We start from the raw sequence: 27,374 nt of genomic DNA, 5'->3' as shown, positions 1-27,374 counted from the left end.
ACACCTGCAGCAGTACAGCACCAGTGCTGCCCAAGATGCAGGAGGAGGAAAAGCCCCCCCTGAGTCTTTGCAGCCCTTGTGCTTTCATGGAAAAGCCTGATGCAACCCACACAGGTGCCAGGGACAGCCCCTCTCTGGGGGCACCAGGCACCTACAGCACCACAGCACCCACCTCTGCAGCTCCTTCAGGGAGACCGTGACCCTCAGGCTGTGTCCCAGGAGGAAGAGGGCAGCCAGGATGTCAGCCCACTGCACCATCTCACCCAGGGGGCCCCCCTTCAGCACCCGTGGACTGAAGACATCCCCCGACTCCTCCGTCAGGAAGCCGATATGGATCAGAATCTGGAGACACAAGGAGAGGGGTCAGTGCTGGGACAGGAGGTGCTGGGAGAAAGGGACAAGGTGAGTTTTCCAGCCCAAAATTACCCATGGTCCCTGATTCCCTCCAGTTCCTTCAGCACACTGTAATGACCCAGGGAAACCAGTCAAGGGTAACGACAAGTGATCTATTTCCAATTAGCAGAGACCCAATAGGCAGGGACTGGTGTTCTGATCGGGTTCATGTTCCTGATGTGCCCCAGGGTCTGTCCCACGGGCCAGAGACTGATCTCCCAGCACACAGCGACCAAACAGGAGGGCCAGCAGTGCAGCATCTCCACAGAGGGGTGGTGCCAGTCCCCCTGCACTGCCAGCAGCTGTCTGCCCCCCAGATGCTCCCTCCCACCCACCAGGACCCATCTCCAAAAGTCACCCAGTCCTGTGACACCTCAAGTGCACGTGTGTGCCCACACCCCTAGACCAGCCCTCCAGGCACACATGCTTCCATAAACGGATTTTCCTCCCAGCTCTCTCCCATCCCAGCTGCCTTCCCAAGGGCTCAGGTGCCCCATCTCCCCACCACGACCCCTCCCTGCGATTGGCTCCTACGTGTTTCTGGTCCCTTTGCTGGTCCTTCAGCTTCTGCTCCAGGCGCCGAGCCGCCCGCAGCCACTGCTGGGCCAGGTGCCGGATCCTCTTCTTCATGAAGCTGAGGGACTCCTTGCCTGTGCCAATCAGCTCCAGGAGACGAGCCAGGTCACTCTGGAAAGCTGCCTAGGGAAGGAGAACGCTCTGCGTTTTGAGTGTAGGGAAAGCAGCCACAAGAGGAGCCCCTGGGCTGCCACAGGGGCTGGTGTAAAATCGCCCACCACAGGTTCTGGCCAGCCCTCCCTGATGGACAGCTTCCCCTGACACCAGAGCTCCTTCTCTCAAGGCAACCCATCCCAGTGCCATCCCAGATTCCTCAGTACAAGACAGACAGGGACCTGGTGGAGCAAATCCAGAGGAGAGCCATGGAAATGAGCCAAGGGCTGGAGCTCCTCTCCTGTGAGGAAGGGCTGAGAGGGACGGGGTTGTGCAGCCCGGAGAGCAGAAGGCTCCAGACAGACCTTCTCTGGCCTTTGGGTGCTTAAAGGGGCTCTAAGAAAGATGGGGATGGTTTTTAGCAGGGTCTGTAGCCACAGGACAAGGGGTGATGCCTTTAGGCTGAAAAAGGGGAGATTCAGAATGGATATGAGGAGAATTTTTTACGATGAGGGTGGTGAGACAGTGGAACGGGCTGCCCAGAGAGGTGGTAGAAGCCCCAGCCCTGGAGACACTCGTGGCTGGGTTGGATGGGTTTAAAGGCCCCTCCCAGCCCAAACTGCTCTGCAGGCACCACTGGCTCTGGGAACATCTATTTCCAGCAGCCTTGAGGTCACCATCTCCCCCCAACCCCTGGGGCACCCACAGGCTGCCCCCACCTTACCTGCACCCGGGGCAGCGGCGGGGGGGAAGGCAGAGCCACCGTCCGGTTTCGCCAGGGCAGGGGGGGGCAGAACCACTCCACTTCACTGAGGTAGATGAGGAACGAGCACTCGGTGCCATCCACCCCAAAAAACGCATAGCAGGGGTCCGAGGTCCACCTGGCCCTCATCCACTGCAGAGAAACAGAGCGCTCACCCTCCGGCCAGGAGGGGACGCAGCAGCCCTGGGAGCTGCCCCAGCCTCCAGTCCCCACCACCTTTCTCCAGCTGGGAGCCAGAAACGAAGGGCAGAGGTGGGGAGAGGGCTGCAAACCAGCACCCAGCCAGCATCAGTGCCCGCCCTCCCAGTGCCTGCAGGAAGAGCCAGGAGGGTTTGCTGGGAGCTCCCTGGGTTTGTAGCACTGGTTCCAGCACCAACACAAGCCTTCCCTGGGGGCACAGCCATTAATCCCTAGAATAAGGCACACCACAGGGCTTTTTCTTCTCCTTAGCTTGGCTGGGGAATGAGCTGAGCTGCTGATCTCATCGCCCTGGGCGCTGCAGGGTGAGGAGACGGATCCACCAGCGGTCCCTGAGGATGATTTCACATGAAGGAGAATAACCAGCAAGCAAGGCAGCGATTTATCATCCCTCACAAGGGCTCCTGCCAGCCTCTTCCTAATTCAACTACAGGAACAAATCTAGTTGGGAGACAGGTTGCTTTGCCTGGTATGTAAAACCCAGCGATCACCAGGGCAGGAGATGGAATTACAGCCTCCCACAATTACATTACATTCCCAATTTACTCCAATTGTGGAAGGAAAGGATGCCTGGCATCGGGGGAAGAGGAAAATACAGCCCCTCAGTATCAGTTTAATATACCTTTGATATCTTTACAGGGAGACTCGGCCCTGTGGAAGCCTGAGCTGGAAGCAGGAGGCTGGGGAGGGGAGGGAAGAGGGAGATGCTTTTAATTAGTTCATGTAAATATGCTGCCTGACAAGGCAATCACACACTGGGCCAAATGCCAGGCTGCATTCAGGGGTAAAGAGCAGGCTGGGTCAGGCAGGACATCCTACTGGAGATGGAGGTCCTGGCCACCCTAATGAGATGCTCTTCTGTGTGATGCTGAGAACGTCCCCCATACACCAGCCAGAGCTCCAGGTACTGAAGGATGATGTGACTGTGCCTTCACTGCTGTGCTAAACACAGGAGCAACAGGCTGGGGGGCTGCAGGCAGAGGTGGTCTCAGAGCTCAGCCCACTACTGCCTGTGTGCAGGGGCTTTGGTGCTTCACACCACTAAACCCACAGGTATGTGCTTGGTGCTGGGGGAAACCAGTTCCACTCACTCAGCAGAGGCTCCCAGTGAGGAGGTGGGACACCTCCCTCCTGCCTTCTCCTGGCTGCACAGCCTGGCTTTGCTCTCCACAGCTGTGGCTCTGCTCCCCTCTCTGCAACAGGCAGCACCTCTCCCATCCCACAGCAGACAGGTTTATTCTGGACAGCATCCCCCTCCTCACTGCCCACCCCAGTTTCACCCCCCAGGTCATGGCTTTGTGCCCTTCCCAGCAGCTTCCAGCCCAGGCCAAGACCCCCTCCCAGACAGGGAACCCCAACTCACCTCCACTTTGCCAGCGCAGTCCGGGTACTTGGGGTCCCTGGGCACCTCACACTGGTCCCTCCTGCCTTCCACCACTGCAAAGAGACAATCTGGGCATGGGGAGAGCTGGGACAGGCCAGCAGAGCAGACAGAAACACTGGGAGGGGTGGGATGGGGCTGCCAGCCCCCAAGCACGACCATTGGCTCCATGGCTGGGCAGCAGACAGCCCGATCCCACTCGATGGAGCAGGACACCAAGACATGAAGCATCTTCCATCGTGCCAGGGGTGAAACAGAGGAAAGCCCCCAGCCCTACCACAACACCAAGAGCACATTCCTCTGTCCTAAATCTCAGCAGGTCTCTCTATAGCATCTCCCTGCTGCTCTCAGCCTGTCCCAACCCCAGGTCCAAGCTCTCCATGGTCCCATTAATCACCTGTAAGCAGGCTGCAGTGCCTGAGGAAGCACTTCACCCTTTAACCATCAATGTGCAACAAGAATTGTCCTCCTGAGCTGCTGCAAGAAGACTCAGCACCCAGGATCAGCCCTGGAATAAGGCACAAAAGTGGCTGAAAGGGTCAGGGGATTTTTCCTTCCTCTGCTGCTGGATTGATAACAGACTCCACCCCTCCTACAACCCCTCCTCTGGCAGGAAGTGAGAAAGCATGAGGTGGAAGAGGCAGGGGATGTGTGTTTTTCTTGATGATGCCAGTCCAAACCCCAGGAACCATGCAGCCCTGAGGAGGAACATCTGGAGAGCCCAGCTGCCCTCCCAGCGCTGCCAGAGTGGGATGGGAACATCTCTCCTGGCAGCAGATCCCAGCCCCTGGGCTTTGGATCCAAACTGACACATTTTTCTACCCAGGTGTTGGTGCTGGCTCTGCTCCTCATCTTGAACCCTGCATTCCATCCTCTGCCATCCATTTCCCACAGCAATTCAGATCTGTCACCACTCCCCCCTTGCAGGCACGAGTGTCCCAGGTCTTGCTCCTCTGCAGACCACAGAGTCACAGGGTTGGAAAAGACCTTTGAGATCATCAAGCCCAACCATTCCCATCCTAAGCTAAACCATCTCCCTGAGCACCTCATCTCCCCTTTTATTAAACACTCCCAGGGATTGATGTCCCCAGCTCTCAAGGCCTCCTGGGCCAAGCAGGGCAAGGCTTTCAGGAGAAGATTACTGCTGTCAGAGGTCACAGAGCATGGTTCCCTATGCAGCCTTCCTTTCCCAGACATCCTGGCTGTAACAGTGAGGCAAGAGCCCTAAGAACCTCCAAGAAAGCTCAGGACCTCCTCCACCTCAAAGAGGAGCAGCCTGTCTGCACCCACACAGAGCTGGACACCCAACAGCCCCCAGAGTTCTGCCAAAGAGCTCTGGGTGCCCAACTCAGGGCTGCAGACAGGGATGAGCTGGGTAACCTCAGATCAGCATCTCCCCCCCTGCAACTCATTGTGATGGCTTGGCTGGACCTCCCCACAGCGAGCGTGTGACATGTAGGAGGGCTGGAGCGTGGGGACCCTGGGGACACTCACCTTTCCCAGTCAGGAGGCTGTTCCTCAGGATCTGATCCACTTTTATTGCGATGTCTGAGACGTTTTGAGCTATAGCTTGGATCCTCTCCATCAACCCAGCTGCTGGCTGGAACCTGGGTAAAAACAACCCCAAAACAAGTAGAACCTGAACACCTGGGTGTTTTCATAGAAGCAGCACAGAATCCCAGCCTGGTCTGGGTTGGAAGGGACCCCAAGGGTCACAGAGCTCCAACCCCCTGCCACAGGCAGGGACACCAACCTCCAGGCCTGGAGCTACACAAGGTTGCCCAGGGCCCCATCCAACCTGGCCTTGAACACCCCCAGGGATGGGGCACCCACCCCCTCTCTGGGCAGTCTGTTCCAGCCCCTCACCACTCTCCCTGGAAAGAACTTCCCCCTAATCTCTCCTCTCCCCTTCCCTCCTTCAGCTTCACTCCATCCCCCTTGTCCTTCCAGTCTCTGCCCTTCAACAAGCTGATTCCCCTCCTGTTCCTCTGCTCCCTTCAGGGACTGGAAGGCTGCAATGAGGTGCCCCCACAGCCTTCTCTTCTCCAGGCTGACCCAGCCCAGCTCCCTCAGCCTCTCTCCATAGGGGAGCTGCTCCAGCCCTCTGAGCATCCCACCAAGCCCTGAGATCAGATTCCACAGGTCTGAATTGCTGCACACACCATCTATTGAATCAAACCTCCCACTCAATCCCAGCCTGGGTAAACAGCACCATTACACTCATCTATGTAACACACTGTGTAGCCAGAGCCCTGTGAGGAGCCTGGGTGTCAATTAAACCCTGTGTAATATACAACAGGGCGAGAGAACTCACTCCATCAGCAGCAGGGCCCTGCCAGGCTGGACAAGGAGCAAGCTCTCCACCTCCAGCGCCTCTCGCCTGCCATTCCCACTGCCAACAGCCACCACAGCTCACAGTCACCACAGCAAATCATTTCCCCTTCTGCAGCATTAAGTTTTCCCTCCTGCTACTCACCGAGTTCATTGGAACAGAGGGAAATGTCACCAGCAGCCAAGCAAACCCAGAAGGGCTGCCTGGCACCAAGAAAAAAAAGGCTGTGCTGATGTCAGGTCCTTCCTGCTGGAGTTTTATGTTTGTTCTCCAGCAGATCAGTGAACCCAAAGGCTGGGATTTAAAGTGCCTCTGTCCTCAAGGCTAAAAACCTCCTGGCTTTATGAACCGCTGCTGCCTCGGCTGTTGATTTAAAGTCCATTTGCTGGCAGCCAGCAGCCCACGTTGCTCCTCCTGGCGTGGTTTATGGCCGTGGATATCAGGTCTGTGCACCTCCACGGGGAGCCACACAGCTGGGGCTTGGAGGAAATAGGAATTAAAGGCAGAGGACAGCGTTGTCCCCAAGGAACTTCCAGCCTTTGCAGAGAAGGATCCCCGGGTATCTTGGCCGGCGACCGTGACCGCTGCAGCAGGGAGGTGGCTGGTCAGGCCCCGGGTAAAACACGGGCACAGGACTGAGCTGTGAGGAAGCTCTGCTTGCCAGCGTGGCTCTGAGGAGATGGAATGCTCCTGGTCTGAGAGCTGCACAGCTCAGCCAGCCCTGAAAGCTCACACCCCCCCCCCCATTGCTGCAATCCCTTTTCCACCAGCAGACAGCCTCAAACCAGGTGGGTGATGCAAAGGCTCCCAGTAAGCACTGACTGGGATCAAACGTCACGAGGATGCTGTGAAATTAGAGCCAGAGAACCCAATGTCCTGCTCTGACAACAGCAGAGGGACCTTAGTGTGGTGGAGATCACAGACTCACAGAATCACAGGGGTGGGAAGGGCCCTCCAGAGCCCATGGGGTCCAACCCCCTGCCAGAGCAGGGTCCCTGAGACAGGGCACACAGGGCGGTGTCCAGACAGGGCTGGAATCTCTCCAGAGAAGGAGACTCCCCAGCCCTGGGCAGCCTGTCCCAGGGCTCCCTCACCCTCACTGGGAAGAAGTTCTTCCCCAGATTGGTGTGGAACTCCCTGTGCTCCAGCTTGAGCCCATCGCCCCTTGTCCTGTCCCCACAGACACTGAGCAGAGGCTGCCCATGGCCCCTGTGTCACACCCTTCAGCTATTGATACCCATTGATCAGATCCCCTCTCAGTCTCCTTTCTCCAGGCTGAACAGCCCCAGCTCACTCAGCCTTTCCTCCCAGGGGAGATGCTCCAGGCCCTTCAGCATCTTCACAGCCCTCTGCTGGGCTCTCTCCATGAGGCTTTCCCCAGAACACAGAGGGTTACTGCAAAGCGACATGACAAACACCCACCATGGCTTTTGGCATCTATGACAAACATGGGAAAACGGTAGAAAACATCCCTGCAAAACAAGGAACCAGGCTCAGGTCTCCCACCACGTAGCTGCTCATCCCCCCTCCTTGTCACACTCGTTCTCTCCAATTCCTCGTCACTTTGAGAGATGAATTTCATGCTCAGGGTGAAGAGCTGTGTGTGCTCCCACATCAGGAGCCCTGATGGGCCTCAGTGGTAGCACTTCCACAGGCAGCACAGAGTCAGCTGCCTCAGTGTGTTTATCTGCTGGGCACCAAGGGCAGCACTGGGGCAGCCAGTTTCACTTAACACATTAAAGAGCTGAAGAGGAGGTTAAGCATGCTCACATCACCTGTAATTATAGTGATCTGTCACCTGGGCAGGGGGAAAAAAGCCACTTAAAGCAAAACCTCAAACACAGAGAGGTTTTCTGTAGCTTGTTGGAATTTAATACCTTGTTCTTAGTTACTGGGAACACTGGGAAGGACAAAGGAAGTGGCTGATTCTGCTCAGTGATGGTGCTGAAGGGGAATATCCCGCTGCCTGCCTCCATCCAAGGTGGGATGCACACAGCCTCCCCCAGCCCAGTGGAGAGACCGACTGGTTCCCAGCACTGCTGCTGCACAGGGAGCAGCCACAGGCTTTTTGGGGGGTATTTTTCCTTTTCCTTGTTGCTTTTTCAATTTTTCTCTGGTGACAATATAAATGCCACCAAAAGGGGCTGGGGCTGTGCCAGCTCTTGGAACCAGAGTAAATTACTGTGGGTTTTCTTGAACAAATTTTTCCCTGGGACCTTCAAAGCGTTTACTGCAGCAAACACAGGACTTTTACTTCCAACCATCAACATTGATTTCATCTTTATTATTTTTAGATTGATATTTCCCCACCTTGATTAGGATTCAGAGCACGCCCTGCCTTACAACACACTGTACACAGTCTTCATCTCCTTTCAAAAACCGCTATTAAGATGTATCTTTCCCCACTGGCAGATCATTTGCCATGTAATACAGCCAGAGGTTGAGTTTTCCCTTTACTTTTTTCATGCATTCATTTGGTTCCCTTCACTTTGTCTCTTGTCCCCCCAGCCTGCAGCTCAGGCTCAGCCTGTTTATCCCCTTTACAAGGCACTGTATTTTTATTGCCTTTTATAAGAGTGGCATTATGAAAAGATGAATCTCTTTCTATTTGTGCCTTGTCTCCATAACACAAGCCCTAAACATATTTGCTTGCTCATCCGATATTTCTTGCTATTAAGTGGTGAAAGCAGCAACTTTGGGCAAGGCTGATACAGATGGAGAAAAGCAGCTGTTTTGGAGATAATACATCAACAAATGCAACATTTGCACTGAGCACTTTACCAAAGGATTGCTACTTGCTCGTTACAATGTCTGCTCTGCCATTTGCATCCTTAAAGATCTAGTTTATTTTATTACTCCCTCCCCAATCATAGAATCCCAGCCTGGTCTGGGTTGGGAGGGACCCCAAGGATCACAGAGCTCCAACCCCCTGCCACAGGCAGGGACACCAACCTCCAGGCCTGGAGCTACACAAGGTTGCCCAGGGCCCCATCCAACCTGGCCTTGAACACCCCCAGGGATGGGGCACCCACCCCCTCTCTGGGCAGCCTGTTCCAGCCCCTCACCACTCTCTCTGCAAAGAACTTCCCCCTAATATCTAATATAACCCTTCCCTCCTCCAGCTCTGCATCTCCAAACAGATGCACAACTGGGTCTTGCAAAGCCAGAGGGTGGTTGTGCTGGTGCATCTCCCACCCCAGCACAGCCCCTGGCAGTGGGATGCACTGGGGCATCCCAAGAGCATCACGTGCTCTCATCTCACCCTTCCCTCCTCCAGCTTCACTCCAGCCCCCTTGTCCTGCCAGTCTCTGCCACCCATTACAATAGGTGAGAGGAACAAACCCCTGGAGCATCTCCAGCAGGTCACCCCATGGGCTCAGGCTTCTCTCCCCATCCATCCATCCTGGTGGGACAAGCCCAGAGCTGCCCAACAGCAAGTGAGAGACAAGCCAAGGAAGAATAAATCACAGAATCACAGGGGTTGGAAAGGACCTTGAGAGACCATCAGGTCCAACCCCCCAAAGGGAAGCCAAAGTGTCCCCAGGGGGACTTCATCCAAGTGCTGGGTAACTGAAAAAGGTGATTTAAATCTCTGAGAAGACAGAGCCAGTAAGAGCTTTGCTCCTCTGGGGCAAGAGAATCCAAGCAAACCTCATCAGTGCTGGGGGCAAAATGGGTTTTGGGGATCCACACCCTTGTGAGCATCTCTGCATCCTTGGCTTGTGCCCAAAAGGCCAGGAGCAGGGGCTGCCCACAGGACAGGAACACGGACACAAGAGACTCAACGGGTGGCTGATGCTCTCCCTGAACTTTGGGTCGTGGTCCCCTGACAGCAATGGGGGGTGTAAGGGGTGGGGGGTGGGCAGGCACCCCGCTCAAGTGCTTCTCCTGTGGGTTTTGTGTTGATTTGACTTCTCATCCCAGTTTAATCCCCAAAGCTCCAGTGCTGGAGCTATTTCCCTCAGCTTGGACAAACAGCCCTGGCTTGGGTGGGGCTGGAGGTCCCTGTGGCAGGGAGGGCAGCGTGTGGGGTGTGTGATGGGGAGTGTGGGGAGGGTCCCCTGCTCTGCACCGCTCAGACCCCCAGCCTGGGATGCTGTGATAGTTGGAGGTACCTCTGTGCCTGAGCATCCCAACACAGGGGGTGAGGAGCTGCCTCTGCTGAGCCCCAGAGACTTCACCAGCCTCAGCTAAGGACCAGCCCAAACATTAGACCAAACCCACTCGGTTTTGACCACGATCCCCAGGCCAAGGGATGTCCTGGGAGATGCTGTCCCGAGCCTGTGCTTCCCACAGCCCTCAGCCTCTCCTTTCCTCTGCCAGCTGCACGTTTCCCTGGCACCCTTCGTTTTGGAAGGAGTATTTTGGCAGCCTGTGTTCCCACCACCAGCACTACACCCTCCCCAGACACCCCCCGCCCTCACACCCACTCCCCCAGCTGGGAAGCCTCCCATCCCTCCAGAGGGGATTGCTTGATGCCAGCTGCTCCAAATCCAGGAGGATGGAGGGTTAAGGGGATCTGGTTGTCCTTGTAGGGTAAACCAGACACAGAGCCTGAGCAGAGGCACGCTGCTGCCCCACTTCTCCCCATCACCCAGCCCCACCACCAGCCCCGAAGCCCTGGGGGGCAGGGGGGCCAAGAGGGGTGTCCCCAGACAACACAAACAGAAACACCAGCAACAGCACTTTGCTTCCAACACATCAAGAAGCCTCATTTGCAAAGCCCCCACCGTAAAGTGCCCCCCCTGGCATATCAGGAGGGGAGGGAACGGCACAAAGGACACACAGAGTAAAGCCTGTCCCAGAGTTTGGTGCCACAAACAGCTGGAAGTGCTGGAGATGTTACAAGCCTGGGAGCAGAAGGGGAGGGTGTGAGTGCCCCAGGGACACATGGGCACCTATACCCCTGCTGCAGGTCTCTCCCATCCAGCCCAGAGCTCCTCAGGGCACAGGGATGGATCCGGCTCCCCTGGCTGTCCTGCTAGTGGTATAGAGCCCCCTGGTATAGAGCCACCTCTCTGCTCTGCCTTAGAGGGAAAAGCAATTTATCTCAGCTGCCAGGTATGAATGTCCCCATGCATCTCCTCCCCTGACCTAAAGGGGTTCTCAGGGACAGTCTGTGCTGTGCCCATCCCCTCTAACACTGAAAGCATCCAGGACTGGGCTGGAGACATCCTCAGGAGCTGTCAAGGAACAACTCACTGCCTCTGCTGGGATGAAACAGCTTGCAGGACCCATGAGGAATGAGAACACCCAGTAGGAAGGGTCCCATGGTGCTGGCTGCCAGGCTCCCCTGACAGCCGTACCCCTCCCAAGCCCACCCACGGTAGCATCAGAGAGATGCTGCTGCTCCTGTGGCCAAGCTCAGCTCAGCAAAGCTGGGCTGGATCTCAGGACAGGTCTTACCTTCCCTCATGGGCTGCTCTGGGGCTCTGCCTGCTCTGGACAGCAGCACCCTCACCTTGCTGATGCCCTCACTGTGCCCCACAGCAGGCAGAGGGGGTGGGCAGAGGGGTGGGGGACAGTTCTGGGCTCACCTGGGGGGCAGTGACTGCAGCATCTGGCAGTGGTTTCTCTTAAGCCAGCGTAGCAGCAGCAGCAGCTCAGGAATTAATAGAGCCAGGCTGGCAGGATGCAGGAACATCACCCATTTAGTGTCATATTGTGAGACTTTTAATTACTGGGGGAATATGGAGCCATGTAATGATTACAAGAACAAAAACTTAAAGTGTGTGGAAATTAACTGAGCCTTGGCAGTAATTAAGCTTGAAGATTAATCAGTCGTTAGCAAATAACACCCTTTGCAGGCTCACCACTGCGTGTGGGAGTGGGATGACCAGGGATGCTGGCACTACAGGCTCCAGTCTTCCCTGCTGCCACCTCCCTGGGGACACAGAGCAGGCTGGGGGTGGCCCACCCCCAGGAGAAGAGCTTCTCCAAGCCCCAGGGCTGCTGGGCTCTGGTGCCAGCTTGGGTCAGCTGCTCCAGACCCCCTCTCCCCTTCCCAAGCATTTTCCAGCAGGAGACTCCACTGCAAACTAATATTTCCCTTGCCCAGCAAACAGCTCTCCAGGAGGCTCCGTAAGCACTTCTAATTTCCTTCCCCTCTGATGATTTACGATGGTTGCATTCAATTAACAGCCCTATTGATCTCCCTGCAGCTGACTGGCAGGCTGCTCACCCTCCTTAGGGAGCCCATCCTTTACCTGCCCAGCTCGGGCAGGGGGGAGCCCGAGGAGGGCTGGAGAAGGGATGCACAGCAGCCTGGTTCATGGGTGCAGCTCGTGTCACTTCACACCAGTGGGACACCCCACAAAGCTCCTTGGCAGCTCTTCTGAGGAGGATGTCAGACACCTGGGTGTTCCAAGAATTCTAACCTAAAGCAAGAGGCTGGTGGGCAACATATAGAGGCACCTATGGAGCATCCAGGCAGCACCTATGGAGCATCCAGGCAGCACCTATGGAGCAAGAAGGGTCTTGGAGTAACCTCAGCCACATAAAGCTGCCTGCCCTGGCAGCTGGGAGGCTTTCCAAGGCAGGTCATTAATGACACCCTGTTTATTTCAATCCCCCCTTGCACTTTCCAAGGGGAAAAGCCACCCCAACCCCTGCCAGAGCGGTGCTGAGGGGACACAGTGATCACAGTGATTATTCCCTAAAGCCCCCCCAAGCCTTCAGCTCTTCCTTTGGGCTGGGCAAACACAAGTCCTCCTGATCTCATGGAGATCCAGTGTTCAGCAGCAGAGTGCTTTGTAAAGACAGGAATTAATCCACTTCTGTGCAGGTGGAAATGCAAAGCCCACGCTCAGGGCTTTGCTGAGCAGGGCAGGAGGTGGAGGAGGCTGCCCTGCTAACCAGAGAGGCTCTGAAGACTGAAATCCCTTTGGAATTAGCACCCTCTAATTGCATTATCTCTCACTGACAGCTTCAAGTCGGTCACTGATGATCAAAGGCAGAGAGAAAGGGAGGGGAAGTGGATACAAGCCCTTGGTGGTGTCCCAGCACCCTCGTAAGGAACAGCACCAGGGTATCTGCATGGCCATGGAGCTGATCTGGGACCAGGAGACACTGGTCAGTCCCAGTGAGGTTGGTGGTACACAATCCCCCTCAGCAGGCAGGCATCCCCCCCAGGGTCTGCAGCCTGTTCCACCTGAGGGATGGGGACCTCAGCACACCTCTCCCCAGCTCCGTGGGGTCTCAGCCCAGGTTTTGCACCAGCTGCTGTTCAATTCCCCTTGGGAAGTTCCACACGGCTCTGGAGAGCATCCATCCGCAGTGGGATCAGCCCAGAGCCAGGCTCTGCTCAGAGCAGGGCAGCAGATGGAGAGGGAGAATGACAGGGACTGGGACAAGCCAAGGAAGGACACTACAGACAAGGGAACAGGGATGGAGCTGCTCAACCCCCCTGAGAGCCAGCACATCCCCTCTGACCACCACAGACCTCAGACAAATCTGGGGGCTGCAGGGAAGGAGGGGAGCGCTCAGGAACCACTCCACAAGCGGTTGCAAATGCTGGGAGTGCTTTGCTGCAGCAAAAACCCACCCACAAGAGACCCCCCAGGGGGGCTGCTTCATCTGGAGATGCTCCACGAGCAGAACCTGATCTCTGGAGGCTGGGTGAGAACAAGGAGATGACACATCTCAGCGTGGATGCAGGAGCAAGTGGAGGGACTTGAATGCCCTTCAGGAGTAATTTATAAGGAGGAAAATGCAATAAACAACTTGTCCCTGATCTTCTCTTCCTAAAATCAAGGCGTGTGCAACCTCAGTGGCTCAAGCCCATCTCAGCACCTGCACACGACCTGAGGCTGCTCTGATGTGCTGCTGCCCCATGAGCTCCCACTCTGGTGGCTCTGGAGCCACCAGCAGGTCTGAATCACGAGATCCCCATCAGCAGCCACAGCTGCCAGTTCACAGAGATGCTTTTATCTACGGGTGCTGGGGCACAGGAATTCCCATCACCTGGAATTACTGGGTCTTTTACCACAAGACTGGCCAAGAAAACCAGCACAGGTGAGCGAGCACCTTCCAGTTGCTGGCAGAATTAGCCCAGACCATTCCTCTCTGGGGTTACTGTTGTCCTCCTGGTAGGCTTGGGTACCAGCCAGTCTGGTAACAACACAACCCTCAGCACCTGCCACTACCCAGGTAAATGATATTCCTCAGCAGTTGGAATTATGTTACTTAAAAGGCAAGAGCACGCGCTGCGAGGCTGCCTGTGCAGCTCTAATTCATGTGTGCACACCGTGCAGCACAGCCCAGCCTTTAATTACAGGCTCACTTACTCTATTTTCCATTAGAGGCACAAAAGAGACTCGTAAGGAAAGTGCAGGAGAGGAATGGAAATGATGCTGGAAACAGGGAGGCACCAGAACCCCAAACGGCTGCGGAGCACGGCCAGGGCAGGAGGCTGAGCCATCAGCACACACCACAGCTCCCATGGCAGCTCTGGTGGCCCAGCACAAGGAGGACCAGTTTGTTGCAGGTCACCCACCGCTCACACCTCATCTGTGATGTCACCTGAGCAAAACCTACACCAGCACTTCAGTTTCTGCACTGCAAAGTCTGTCCCAGAGCTGTGCCCCAGCCACCAGTGAGTCCCACCTCCAGCTCCTGCATGGCACGGTGGCAGAGAGACACTCTCCCACCCCAGCAGTACTGGCAGCTGTGACAGGTGTTGCATGAACCCCCCCCCCCCAAAAAAATCACAGTCATTCCCAAAAGCTCTAAAGAAAAGGGGTCCAGGAACACAGGTGATGAGGCTGGAAAAGATCTGCCCAAGCCCTGTGTCCTCTATGGTCTTGGGCTGAGCTGCTGCATGGGGACGGTGGGGGCTCCACCAGGGAACACATGGGGCTCCACCACCCCCATGCAGCAGCTCAGCCCAAGACCAGAGAGCAAACTGGGGGTTTATTGTGCTCCTGTGACACTCCCAGCCCAAGCCTGGCACCTCCTCCACGGGGTCTGCACGGGGCATCGGCGCAGCCGACTCACCTGTCCAGAGGGAATCGTGCTTCATCCCCTTTGTGGAAGTCAGTGCTGTTCTCCAGCCTGGCCAGGATGTCCATCCTCTTCATCAGCAGCTCCAGCATGTCGCTCATTCGCCGCAGCACCCCTCGGGACTCCAGCGTGCCCATCACTGCAGAGACACGGTCACAGGCTGGGCACTGCCACGTCAGAGCAGGAAAACTCCCCCCCCCACCCCCTCCCCAAGGCTTCCACCCCAAAGCTGCCCATGGTCCTGCGCTCCCCAGCCCTGCTGATGGGCTCGGTGGTGTGTGGACCATCTCGGTGCCCTGCTGTGCTTGTTGTTCCCTCTCTGGCTCTGCCAACAGCCTCACAGCCCCATGGGTAAATCCCTGCCTGTGCCCACATCCAGCTCCTGATAACCAAGTGGTTGTACCAGCCCTGGATCCAGCCTCTTTGCCTGCCTCTCCAGGTAGAAACTCCTGACTTCTCCACCCAACCCAGCCTGTCTCCAAACACTAACCAAAGAGCCTTTCATTTTACACTTGTACTTTGCTCTCTCCAACACCCACCCAGCCCAGCATCCTGGTTTGCAGCCTGTGAGGATGAGAGTGGGAAACACAGAGCAAATAGATGTTCCCCCCCCCAATACCTCTCAGCACCACTGGATTCCCCCATCACAGAGAAGAATTGCTTCTCTACCCAAACCTGCTACAAGGTGGGTGCCCCAGCACTGGAAACAGCTCCAGCTCAAGCACCGTATCTTAATAAACCCCCCCCACCAGCAGGGAAGGCCCCCAGTTCCCAGCCCTATGGAACACTCTGCTTCCTCTGGGTTGGCACAGCACCGACCCGCTGCTGCCGGGGGAGACGCCGGCTCCCTGCTCCCTGCTCCCTGCCTGGTGACAGGCAGCCCCGAGCCAGGGAACACAAAATAAAGCTCCTGTTTCATCTCAGCGCAGCTCATTTCACGTTAGTAATAACTTAATCAGTGCATAATCCCCCGAACTTCTCCTGTTTAGCTTATCTCTGCTGCTCCACTCACACAGCCCTTTCGAGAGGCAGCACAGATTTAATTTGGGGAGCAGCAGGAGCTGGGCAGGCAGAGCTGGGGAGGTGAGCGGCTGCTGGACACCCCAGGTGGGGACTTACAGACATCTCGTGTGTAGAATCCCAGCCTGGTCTGGGTTGGAAGGGACCCCAAGGGTCACAGAGCTCCAACCCCCTGCCACAGGCAGGGACACCAACCTCCAGCCTGGAGCTACACAAGGTTGCCCAGGGCCCCATCCAACCTGGTCTTGAACACCCCCCAGGGATGGGGCACCCACCCCCTCTCTGGGCAGCCCCTTCCAGCCCCTCACCACTCTCTCCCTTCCCTCCTCCAGCTCTGCATCTCCAAACAGACCCACAACCGGGTCTTGCAAAGCCAGAGGGTGGTTGTGCTGGTGCATCCCCCACCCCAGCACAGCCCCTGGCAGTGGGATGCACTGGGGCATCCCAACAGCATCGTGTGCCAGGGATGCCCATGGCACGGGCTGCAGCTTGCTGCAGGACCTGACTTAAAACTCACCCATCAAACAGCACAGAGGCCTGACCACGAGATGCAGCTGGTTTTGGTGTTGAGATGAGAGCAGCGTGGGGGACCGGTGTCACCGCAGAGATGCAGCCCCAGCTCCCTCCCCGCCCCCCCAGCAAATCACCCCCTCACTGCAGCTCCAGATGCTGCAGCGCTGGAGCCACAGCTGCTGGGGACCAGTTCTCCAGCTCTGCTGGAAGGGGGCTGTGCCCCTGCCAGGCACCCCAGAAGCACCGCACTGCCTGTCGCTGTCAGCCGCCCGGCACCTGAACACAGGGTTACAAACCGACCCTCAACCCCTCCAAGGATCTGACAGGGGGCCAGGCACACCTCCCCAGGGGCTGTCTGCCATGCTTGGCTGAGATTATCAGCTACCCATTATTTCTCCTGACACTATCTGACACCACGGAAGAAAAACTGTGAGCGAGAGCGATTCCTCCAGAAGAAACAACCCACACCCCACAGAAACCCCCCAACATCAATGGGAACTGAAACCAGGCTCTTCCCCAAACACTCCCTGCGCTCCCATGGCAAGAGGTTGGGGACTTCTGCCTGAACCCATGGGTGCCTGAGGTCTGTGCAGCCCCAGGGCTGCCTGGATGGGACTGGGAACAGAGGAGTCAGCTTTGCCCACCCCACCAGGACAGTCTCCCAGTCCCCTGGGTGGGACTGAAGAGCTTTGTCTCGTTAGAGGGCAGAAGTGCAAACGAACTCCCAATTAAAAGATGCTACAGGGGCTGAGGGAGGATGGAAAGTGGAAACCTGGACCCTGGAGCTGGGCTGGTACAGAGGTCTGAGCAAACTGGGCAAAGACATGGTTGGGGAAAGCAGAAAAGCTCCAAGATGGGCTTAGGTTGGAAAATTCACATTAGTTTTTTCCCTACAGGTGTTCAGTCCCAGGCCTGAGCCCACCCCAGCACCATCCCCACCGTGGCTGCTCACAGCACCCTCTGTCCTCCTGCCCCAGGTGGCATCTAGGACCAACCCCAAACTGGTCGGTTTTTGACCCCAAACGCGACCATCTGCCCCAAACTGGGATTTCTGCTCACAAGTTGCTCCTGCTCTGAGACCCCAGCGCTGCCAGCAGCTCAGAGCTGAGACCCTGCACTGGGTTTTTGAGGGAGCTGAAGTCTGCACATCCTTCCTGCAGGCTCCTCTGCTGCCTGCTGAGTCTGGAGGACGGGACAGGGACCTGATACAACCTCAGCAGCTGTCCAGAAGCACTTCAACCATCATCCCCATGTTTCCATGGATGGAGTGGACCCCTGGCCCATGGGTTCAGATCCCAGCTTGTTTTGGGGGGTCTGATCCTGCTGTTACCCTGGGAAGACACGAGGATGATGTCTGGGAAGGCAGTGGAGATGCTTGAGAGCCCTGCTGCCTTTGGCACCCCGGGCTGGGCTGTCAGCCCAGCCCCTGGCCAGGCTGCAGTGGTTTAATTATGAAGGCCTGTTTAGTGGTGCAGCTCATTTGAAATGTAAATGGCTTCTTGCAAAGCCTGGGCAGAGAAACAGCTCCAGCCCTTGATTAAAACCCAGATGCACGTACAGAGCTCGTTCCCACAGGGGAGACCGGGCAAAAGCCCTTGCTGAGGGGCTTTGCACCGGTCCCAGGAGCTTCAGCCCCACTAAGGATGCCTAATCCTGCCCTGGGCAGGAGGACAAGGGAAACTGAGGCACAGAGCTACACATGGCTCATATTTCCAGCCGCTGATGCCTGTGCCAGGCACCCAGGGGTGCTCAGGTCTGTGTCCCCACCACCCACATCAAGCTCCCCAGGGATCACCCCTCATGCTTCAGCAGGAGATGGGGAATTCCCCATGTGGGTCTGACACAAGCCAGGATGCTACACTCACACCCCATGCAATCCAGCTGAGGATGCTACACCCACACCCCATGCAATCCAGCCAAGGATGCCTGCTCTGAGTCCTCCCTGCAGCAGCACAACCCCACACGACAGCTCTGCTCCCAAACCACTAAGGATATTGCCCCTGGGCAATGAAACTGCTTCCCTCTGGATCCCAGAAGAGCCAGCAGTGAGCAGAGCCAGGAGCCCCAGCCCTGCAGCCAAGCCCTGAGTGCCAGCCCAGTCACCCCCCTCAGCTCTCCCACTGGCTTCACTGAGATTTCTCCTCATGTCCCTGCCAGCATCCGATTTCCCACAGGGTTTCAAGCAATTCCAGGACACTTTTCCTCAGCAAAGCTTCACTGTGAACAGCAAACAGAGATATTCCTTCTCCAATAAAGAAAACCCCCTACCCCAAATCCTAAAGAGAAATAGCAATAAAATATAAATCTCAGCCTTCACTGGGTTATCTTTTCAGGCAGCCAGCCAGGAAGCAGAGCTGTCATGGGGCACATCTCCCCCCCAGCCTTCTCCTGGCTCTAGGAGATGAAGTCAAAGCCCTTCCTCATCAACATCTCTCTCTTTCTGTTCCTAGTCTCTTGTTGTTGTTGTTGTTGTTGTTCCAGAAGCTTAAGGAGGATAACAAGAGCGATCTGAGGGCTTTGGCAATGATTATTACATCTCCTGGAAAGTGTGCCTCATTAAAACCAAAAGGAAGGAGGGAAAAGTGCTGAAGCAGCTCTTTTTAAAGCTGCAAGAGGCAGGATTAACTCCTTAACCTGAAGCAGAGACCCAGACACCCGCCCGACGGCTGCTCGGCTGCCTGACAGCACCTGCTGGTGATGGGGACCCAGGGGATGGAGCTGAGCCTGGCTGGTACCCCCAGCCTCTGCCTGCAGCCAGAGATGGAGTCAGAGTCACAAGGCTGGAAAAGACCTTTAAGATCACAGTCCAACCAGTCCCATCCTGCGCTGACCCAGCTCCCTGAGCACCTCATCTCCCCTCTGTTAAACACACCCGGGGTGGGGACTCAGCCCCCTCCCTGGGCAGCCTGTGCCACAGCCCCACAACTCTGCCAGGGAAGAACTTTGCCCTCCCAGCTGAGCTGACCCTGCCCTGGGGCAGCTTGAGCCCATTGCCCCTTGTCCCATCTCCTGGCCCCTGGCTGCAGAGACCATCGCCCACCTCTCTGCACCCTCCTGGCAGGGCAGGGGAGGTGGGGAGAAGGTCTCCCCTCAGCCTCCTCTTCTCCAGGCTGAACACCCCCAGCTCGCCCAGCTGCTCCTCAGAGGATTTGCCCTCCAGCCCCTTCCCCAGCCTGGTTGCCCTTCTCTGGACTCACTCCAGGACCCCCATGTCCTTCTGATGCTGAGGAGCCCAGAACTGGACCCAGCACTCCAGCTGCAGCCTCACCAGTGCCAAGTACAGGGGCACAATCCCCTCCCCAGCCCTACTGGCCAAGCTGGGTCTGACACAAGCCAGGATGCCCTGGGCTTTCCTGGCCACCTGGGCACACTGCTGGCTCCTGGTCAGTCGGCAGTCACCCAACACCCCCAGGTCCTTCTCCACCTGACAGCTCTCCAGTCCTCTAGAGACACAAACAGCACCACAGGCAGACAGAATAAACCCAAACCTGACTCAATAGCACAAATACCCAGCAAAACACCCTGCAAACCACTTTTTTCAGGAAAAATAAAGAAAAAAAAAAAAAAGCAAGCAAGCTGCTAATTACAAAGAAGAAATATTCTAATTACCCTTGATAATCAGCAATGATGGGAAAGAAAACACAAGTAAAACTGCTCAACAGATTAATTGGAGTTTGCTAAAGTATGACAGGTTTTTGACAGCCTTCCTGAGTGGCAGCCACTCTTTAAAGGCAATCACTGAACCTGACAGAGGTTCTCAGAGCAGCGCTAGGAAATAATGATTGCAATCAATCATCTCTTGCTGGATTTGGTGAGACATGCTGGTAAACACAGCAGAGGGAGGAGAATTATTTATGGTGCTTCAGAAGAGCATACAGCTAAGTAATTGGATGAAATCAGGGGAGGGGAGGGGGGGAAAAAGCAAGCATCCCCTAAGGGGGATCTCCAGTGGAAGGGGAGAGAGTTTCTCTCTGAGACCAGTGGAATAGGCAACAGCCAATATGCTCAGATTTGGATGGGTCGAAGCCCTGGGGAGTCCACTAATGATACACTTGTCTCTAAAATACCTTTTTGGAGTGAATCCATCCCTGGGCAGGCGTCCCACCCCCTGCCACCCAAGGCTCCAGGAGCAGGAGCCAGCATGGGTGCACAGATGAGTTTTGCTGTGTGTGAGGATGGCTCCTGAAGCTCAGGGCCAGGTCAGTGCCAGGTGCCTCAGGGCAACTGCACAGGAGCTGCTGGGAAAGCAGCACTTCACAGAGCATCCCCAGCACTGCCACAGCACCAGGAGCTCCCTGCCAGGCAGCCCAGCATGGCACTGGGACCAGCAGAGGTGATGTGGAGTGATGCTGGCAAAACCCAGGTTGTGCTGCTGGGGAAGGAGCAGCTGGGAAGTTTCCTTGCTCAATGTTGTGTTTTGGGATGCTGAACATCCTCCCCATGCCTCTACCCAGCACTTCACAGGCATGGAGGGAGCATGTGGGATGTCACCCTGTCACCTGGGTTTGCACGTGGCTCTGGGACACTGGGGATGGGGTTTTTAAAAGGAGCTGAAACACTTTGGGTGAAAAAAAACCCTGCATTTTGAAAGCAAATTCCCTTTAGCTGTCTGGACTGATTCAAAGCTCCTTGCCCTGTGTGGCTCCAGGACCCAGGTGACAGCTCCCTGTCCCTGGGTCACACAGCCCCATCCTGCTCAGGGGTCTGAGATGAGGACAGAGACACAGGCTGGGGATGCAGGGATTGGCTTTTCTCCTTTAAAGGACAACTCCAGGCTACTTAAACACCTCAAAAGGACAACAGAGTCTTGAAGGATTTCTTGGAGAAGGAACTGGGGGTGCCCACTGTGGTGCAGCTGGACACAAACCTCGCTGCCCAGTGATGGTGGCCAGTACCAGGGGCTGTCCTGGGCACCCCATCCTCCTGGGAGGACACCCACCTCAATACCTCCCCTGTTCCTGGGGAGCAAAGCACCAGCCTTTTGCTCTTCTCCTCCTCCCAGGCTCCTCTGTTTACTTTCACTATTGATTTTGATTCAAGCAGATTAAAAGACCAAAGACCAAACTAGCCAAGGGCTCCAGCTAACCCTGACACATAATCCATTACAACCAGAGCCCAGAGACCCAGCACTAACTGGCAATGAGAAAGCCCAGGCTGGCAGCTGTGGCCACCTCCTGCCTCATCCCTTTAGCCCCATCCTATGGGGGAAGCTGCTCCAAGGGATGGATGAGGTCCCTCTCCAGGTGGCTTCGCCCCTCGAGGCCACCCACCCATCACCACGGGCACCCAGCCTGTTGTATCCTCCAGCAAACCCACCCATTTGCCATTAAATCCACACACATTTATTCTTCTGAGTCAAACAGAGACAGTACAGCCCCACTGAGCCAGTGCCCCAACACAAACAGCACAAGGAGCCATGCAGGGACCTGTCACCCCAGCAGCTGCTGTTTGCTCCTGGAGTCCACACAGCAGCCTGGAGGCTGCTGGGGAAGCAGACACTCCTCTTGGGCTCCGGTTGCACCATCGATCTGCTGCTGAGCTGCTGGGAATGGTCAGCAATGAAGCAGTTCCCTGGTAATCAGCCAAATTAAGCAGCCTTAAGTCACGGGCTGGTAAAGTAGATTATGTCCTGCCTGCCTGCTGTCATCTACCCCCTGGATATATCCATCCCCTCAGCCACTGCTGTGCAATCAGCAGCAAACGTGCAGCCTCGGGGATGTTTTCACTCCCTCTCACCTCATCCCCAGCCTCGGGGATGTTTTCACTCCCTCTCACCTCATCCCCAGCCTCAGGGATGTTTTCACTCCCTCTCACCCCATCCACAGCCCAGTGGAGTGCATCAGGCCCTGCTGTGCCCCACACAGCAGCTCCAGCACTGTGGGGCTGGCAGCGATGCCCCACAGCCCACCCAGGTGGGAGCCATCCCAGGGCTCTGCTAGCTGTGTGATAGCAGCAATTGCAACCCTGCCATGGGCTTGAGAGACCCCCCCCCCCCAGCATTCCTAGAGCCCCCTGCGAGCCAGCGGCACTGGGGGATGAGACCAACGTGCTGCAGAAGTTCCCCTGCTGAAGGCAAGAGCTGGCTGTGCCATGGCCTGCATGCTGCCCAAAACAGCACTGGCAGGTTGGAAGCAACCCTGTTCCACCCCAAAAATCACCCCTGGAGCACCGTGCCATCCCTAGGGCCAGGCACCGCGCTGCCACCCTGCTCCCAGAGAGCCCTTGGGCTCCGCTCTCCTGCGCTGCCAGGGGCTCCAGGAGCAAAGAGCCATCCTACCCCTGCCCCCTCCTGTGCCCCAGCAGGATGAAGGTTCCTCCCCAGGGAGGGTGACACCACACTTCCATGGAGAGGGGCCACAGCAGGTCCTGAGCCAAGCCCACCCAAGGTCCCACCAGCCCCCTTGTCCTGCTGCTGCACAGAGCAGGGAGGGGGGTGCCAACTCAGCATCCCCATGCCAACCCCACCAGCTCTGGGGTCTTGCTCCCTCCCTTGGGGCAGCAGCTGCAGGACCCCAAACTGAGCCTGCAGAAGGGGGTCCTGCTGCTTCTCCAGCCTCAGACACATGCTCAGTCCTATCCCCATGTAAATAAGGAAAGGTGGGAAGCTGGGCAATGCAGACAGAGGTTTAGCTTCACAGACAGGAGCAGTTCATTGCACAGGGCTGTTCCCCCCAGTTTTTATTACTTCTTCCCCTCCCACCACACACACACACCCCCCAGAGACCGGGTGTCCCCTCCCTGTGGGACATGGGCACAGTCCCACAAGTCCTGCCATAAGCCATCACTCCCCAAAAATGATCACAGACATCTCCTCCTCTCCCCAGCTGTCCCAGGAGATGGACTGGGGCAAAGAGAGTAAGTGGGGAAGAGGAGAAAGTACACACAACCCACTGCAAGCTGCAGTGCAGCTTTTCTGTAGTTAACATGTTTAACCCCATCTTCTTCCTCCTCCTCCTCATCCCCTTTTCCTCTCCTTTCCTGTTGCTGGTGGGTACCAGCAGGGTATTTTTAGGTGCTCCTCTAACTGCCAGCCAGCACTATTTTAAATTGCATTTTAAGCTGTTCCCCAGCGCTCCAAACACCTCACGCTGCAGCTGAGGCTTCCAGACTACAAGATTAACATCGATTTCAAACTGCCTCCTGAAACACAAGGGCTCCAGCACAAGGGCAGCTGCCAGCAGCAAAGCCCAGAGGACACCGGGGCTCCCCAGGCAGCGCCGGACCCTGCGCCGGGCTGGATGCTGCCAGCACCAGGGGCACAGCTGGACCCCAGCACCAGGCAACGAGCAGCACACATTGGTCCCAAGGCTTGGGGGCAGCCCCAGAATGGCTCCACAGAGCCAGGGACCCCCCTCCAACACCACTTGGGTTCTTGGTCTTTACAAGAGAGGCATCTCTCCAAGGGCATCAGTGTTTAAGGCTGGTAGTTCTCCTCATAGCCCCTGTTGCTGACCCAGGGAAAACCTGGCAGCAACGTGCCAAGGACTGCAAGACATCCCAAAGCCCTTGGGCAGAGCAAGGACCCATCCTGGTGTTTGCACACCCCAAGATCAGCCAGAGGAAGAACTGAGGAGGCTCAGCAGCTCCGTCGCTCCCCTGGCTCCGCACGGCCGGCGCTCAAGCTCGCAGCCTCATTTACAGCTGCCCCAAAACATTCTGGTTCAGAACCAGCACAAATCCCTAATTTAACATTTCCAGAATTATTATCATTTCTCCTTCAGCCAAAAATATTGGGCAAACAGTGCCGGGCAGCCTGCCACTCTGTTTCCAGGGACAAATAAATCATCCCTTTCCTCCCAGCCCAGCAGCCTCCCCACAGCAGAGCAGGGCAGCAGCCCAAAGCAGAGCCCACAGGAGCTGGGGGCACTGGCAGAGCCATGGGACGAGCCTCAGTTAATCTCTGCCCAAGCTGAACTGAGCCCTGGTCTCTCGTTTAGGCCAGAGAAACAAATAAATCAGTGGGAAAGGTTGGCTTTTACAGAAGCTGCCCTGGTTCCCACTGTGCTACTTTCATTTCCTGAAGTACCTGCTGCCTCCCGGGCTCAGGATGAATTTTGATTTAGGAGTGAAAAGGGGTAATAAAAGCATAAAGAGCCATTAACACTCCTCCAGGCCGTGGTGGGGTGTTTGCTCATCACAGGTTGGTGGAAATGCCATTTGACTTCCTTATGAGCGATAGAAAATCAATTAATTGATTTAATCCTTCCCTGGGAATTGCTGCTTGTGGAGATAACAGAGTGCCAGGGCCAGGGGGGTGCTGCTCCTCCCTCCTCCAGCACGGCGGCAGGGAAGGGGCCAGCATCACATCACCACTCCCAGAGCTCCAGCGCTGCTCCTCCGGGTTGGGACCTGTGAATTCACTCTGCTGCCTCTCAAGGGCTTCCCTGGCATTAGCTGGTTTTATTTCCCTCTTCCCAAGCCCGCAGGCATCCGACTCAGAGCAGCGATTGTATCGGACGGACACTCCTTCAGGAGGAGATGTGTCCCCGGGGTGGATTAAGCCTTAACCACAGCCCTTCCACTTCTCCCTGCCCCTCTGTGCCCTGCAAAGCACCAGCTCCCCCAGTACATCCCCGTAGAAGCAGGCAGTGGCCCCCAGTGCCACGGGAGCCCCCCACGGGTGCATTTATGTCCCTCATTTCGACAGGGCTCGTTCCCCTGCCCGCAGCAGCGAGGCAAGAAGAGCAGTAAAGCTTCACACCTCCCCTCTCAACTCCTTCCCCAAACCCGGGCTGGAGGAGGGAGCACGAGGCACGTTCACCAGCCCAGTGGGGGACACAGAGCTCTGGGACTGAAGCAGGGTGGCCCATGGGGACACAGGAGGGGACACGTGCTTTTAAACACCCCCAGCTGGGCAAAGCCACGGTCTGTGCCAACAACCTGCAGGCTGAGGACCCCCCTGTGGTACCCATGGGGGTACAACCCCAGCACCAGCCTCTGACTGCAGCACGGGGTGTTGGGAGCTGCTGACACCCACAGTCGCTCCCTGCAGCACCCATCAGCATCACAGCTATTCCCCAGCACAGAGCACCGCTTGAACCCCTAATTAAAGCAGCCTCTGGGTACTCAGCAGGAAGAGCAGAGTAAGTCCCTGTTGCTGCTGCTTGCAGAGTTATCTGCTCAAGAGGGTCCCTGGGGCAACAGAGCAGCTGGCAGGAGCTGGCAGGGAGGCATCGGTGGGGGCAGAAAGCCCTCAGCCTGCATCTGGGCTCTGCCTTGCTTTGGGGTGTCCTTTAACCCCCTTCTCCCCACTGATGCTCAGACAATGAGGAAGCAAGAGAAGGGTCCCAGCATCCCTGGGCAAGGGGACAGCCAGCCCCACCACCCCAGTGCTTCTCCAGGGGAGGAAAACGTTAAAGCCCATCTCTCCCAGCACGGCTCCTGGCCATGGAAGCGCTCCCAGTACCGACCAGCATCACCTGGCTGCTCCAGCCTCAGGGGCTGCTAGGAGCGGCTCGGGATGGGACAGATGCTGTGAGGCTAGAACCAAGCCCCAGGCACGGAGGAGCCGTACCACGCATCCCTCCCCACGGGTGCCCCCAGGCTGGCACCCCTCCATCGGGGTGCAGGAGACTCTAACCCAGCCCTGGATGCAGCAGCAGAGAAATGGGGGACGTGCAGGTTCTGTGGTGCCGGGGAGGTGCCGCCCCCTCACCCACACCCTCCCCACGGGCACCCAGGGACAACGCCGCGGGTAACAGCCGGTAAGACGGGATCCGAGAGCAGCACCGCCCGCTGCCTGTCAGGGGGAAGGGGCCGCGTAGGAGCGCTGCGGGTTGGGATGGGGAGGACAGCCCCATCCCCGAGCAGCCCCATCCCCGAGCATCCCCCCCCCGCCGGTGCCGCCCGGCGAGACGCGCTCCGGCAGCGCATCCTGACAAGCTGCTTACAAGCCATCCCAGGCTGCTCAGCAGGCAAGATCAAACCAGAGCACAGGCAGCCCGGGGAGAGGGTTACAGCTCACACGGGGAGAAACCGGCAATCATCAGCGCTGGGTTTGCACGGCAGAGTCTGCCCAGCCCCCTCCCTCACCAGTGTGTCCCCCAGTCACTGTCATTCGCTTACACGACTCTTCCCAGCCAGTTCTCCCGTCTCCTTCTCCGTGCACTAAAGGCAGCACCCTGAATTTCTAAGCTACGTGACTTTTTAGAGGCAAAGAGACCGTGAGCATCTCTGGAGCTGCACGTTCCTGTCTCAAGGAGGCAGCAGCCCAAGCTCGGGCTCCCAGGGGCTCCCTCCAGCAAGGGCAGGTAAGAAGGAGGGCTGTCAAAGCCCCCAGCAACTTTCAGGTATTTGGCCCAACTCAAGAAGCTCCTGTCAGAACAACGAGCTCTGCCAAGGAGAAGAGTGAGGAGCAGAGAGGGATTGGCAAGTGGCAGCACCTTGAGCGTGCAACGGGCCCAGAAATGGCCTTTCCCAAGGAAGGAGGGAACTGGGATGTGAGGATGAGCACACGTCTGTGTTGTGCTTCAAAACTCCTTTGGGCTCAGCAGCGTCTCAGCAGCATCTCAGCAGCATCTCAGCAGCATCTCAGCAGCATCTCAGCAGCAGCCAGGACCTGGCAGGCAAAGCCACACCAAGGTGTCCTCTCCTCTGCCATCCTCCCTCGCAATGAGCCACATGCAGAGGGTCAGAATCACACAGGAAGCCCTTCTCCCTCCTCCTCCTCCTCCCCTCCCAGCGCTGCTGACTGCCAGGGAGGAGGACAGAGCTATGCAAGCTCCCTCTGATCACCAGCAAGTCTGAGCTTGACCTTTCTGCATCCTCTGTGAGAACAAACGGCGACGGTACCTGGCCACAGCTGGGATGCTGCAGAAGGAAAACCAGCAGCAACAGGAGCAGCAGCCAAGGGCCCCTCTGAGGGGTTCGTGTAGGATCTCTCATTTCCATTTGGCCTCTTTGCTCCACTCCTCAGGGAGCCATTCAAGGGGCTGAACTAACATGAGATCCCACCAGCTCTGGGGTGGTGGAGATGCCCTACAAACCCCCAGCAACCTTCAACGTTACCCCTCCACAGCACAACTCCTGCTCCTCCAGCATCCCTCCTCTGCAGGGAGGCAGCAGCCAGCGACACCGAAGCGTTCAGCCGTGCTGCACAGCCCCAC

The 27,374-nt window shown here is 56.8% G+C and overlaps 1 protein-coding gene across 2 annotated transcripts in view; it reads right to left on the bottom strand.

Annotated features, from left to right (window-relative positions):
- MGAT5B (alpha-1,6-mannosylglycoprotein 6-beta-N-acetylglucosaminyltransferase B) overlaps window positions 1-27,374 on the bottom strand; it is a gene marked incomplete at both ends in the record, with an annotated part of 66,720 nt that overhangs the window by 27,757 nt on the left and 11,589 nt on the right. For both annotated transcript variants that reach the window (XM_084273650.1, XM_084273651.1), the window contains 6 exons: window positions 173-342; window positions 928-1,092; window positions 1,787-1,957; window positions 3,387-3,460; window positions 4,899-5,011; window positions 14,731-14,875. In XM_084273650.1, the coding sequence (XP_084129776.1) occupies window positions 173-342; window positions 928-1,092; window positions 1,787-1,957; window positions 3,387-3,460; window positions 4,899-5,011; window positions 14,731-14,875 (838 nt within the window). The remainder of the gene's footprint in view (window positions 1-172; window positions 343-927; window positions 1,093-1,786; window positions 1,958-3,386; window positions 3,461-4,898; window positions 5,012-14,730; window positions 14,876-27,374) is intronic.

The sequence above is a fragment of the Gallinula chloropus genome, assembly GCF_964237585.1.
Source record: "Gallinula chloropus genome assembly, chromosome: 20".
Classification (NCBI taxonomy): Eukaryota; Metazoa; Chordata; class Aves; order Gruiformes; family Rallidae; genus Gallinula; species Gallinula chloropus.
This window is presented reverse-complemented; position numbering and strand designations above follow the sequence as displayed.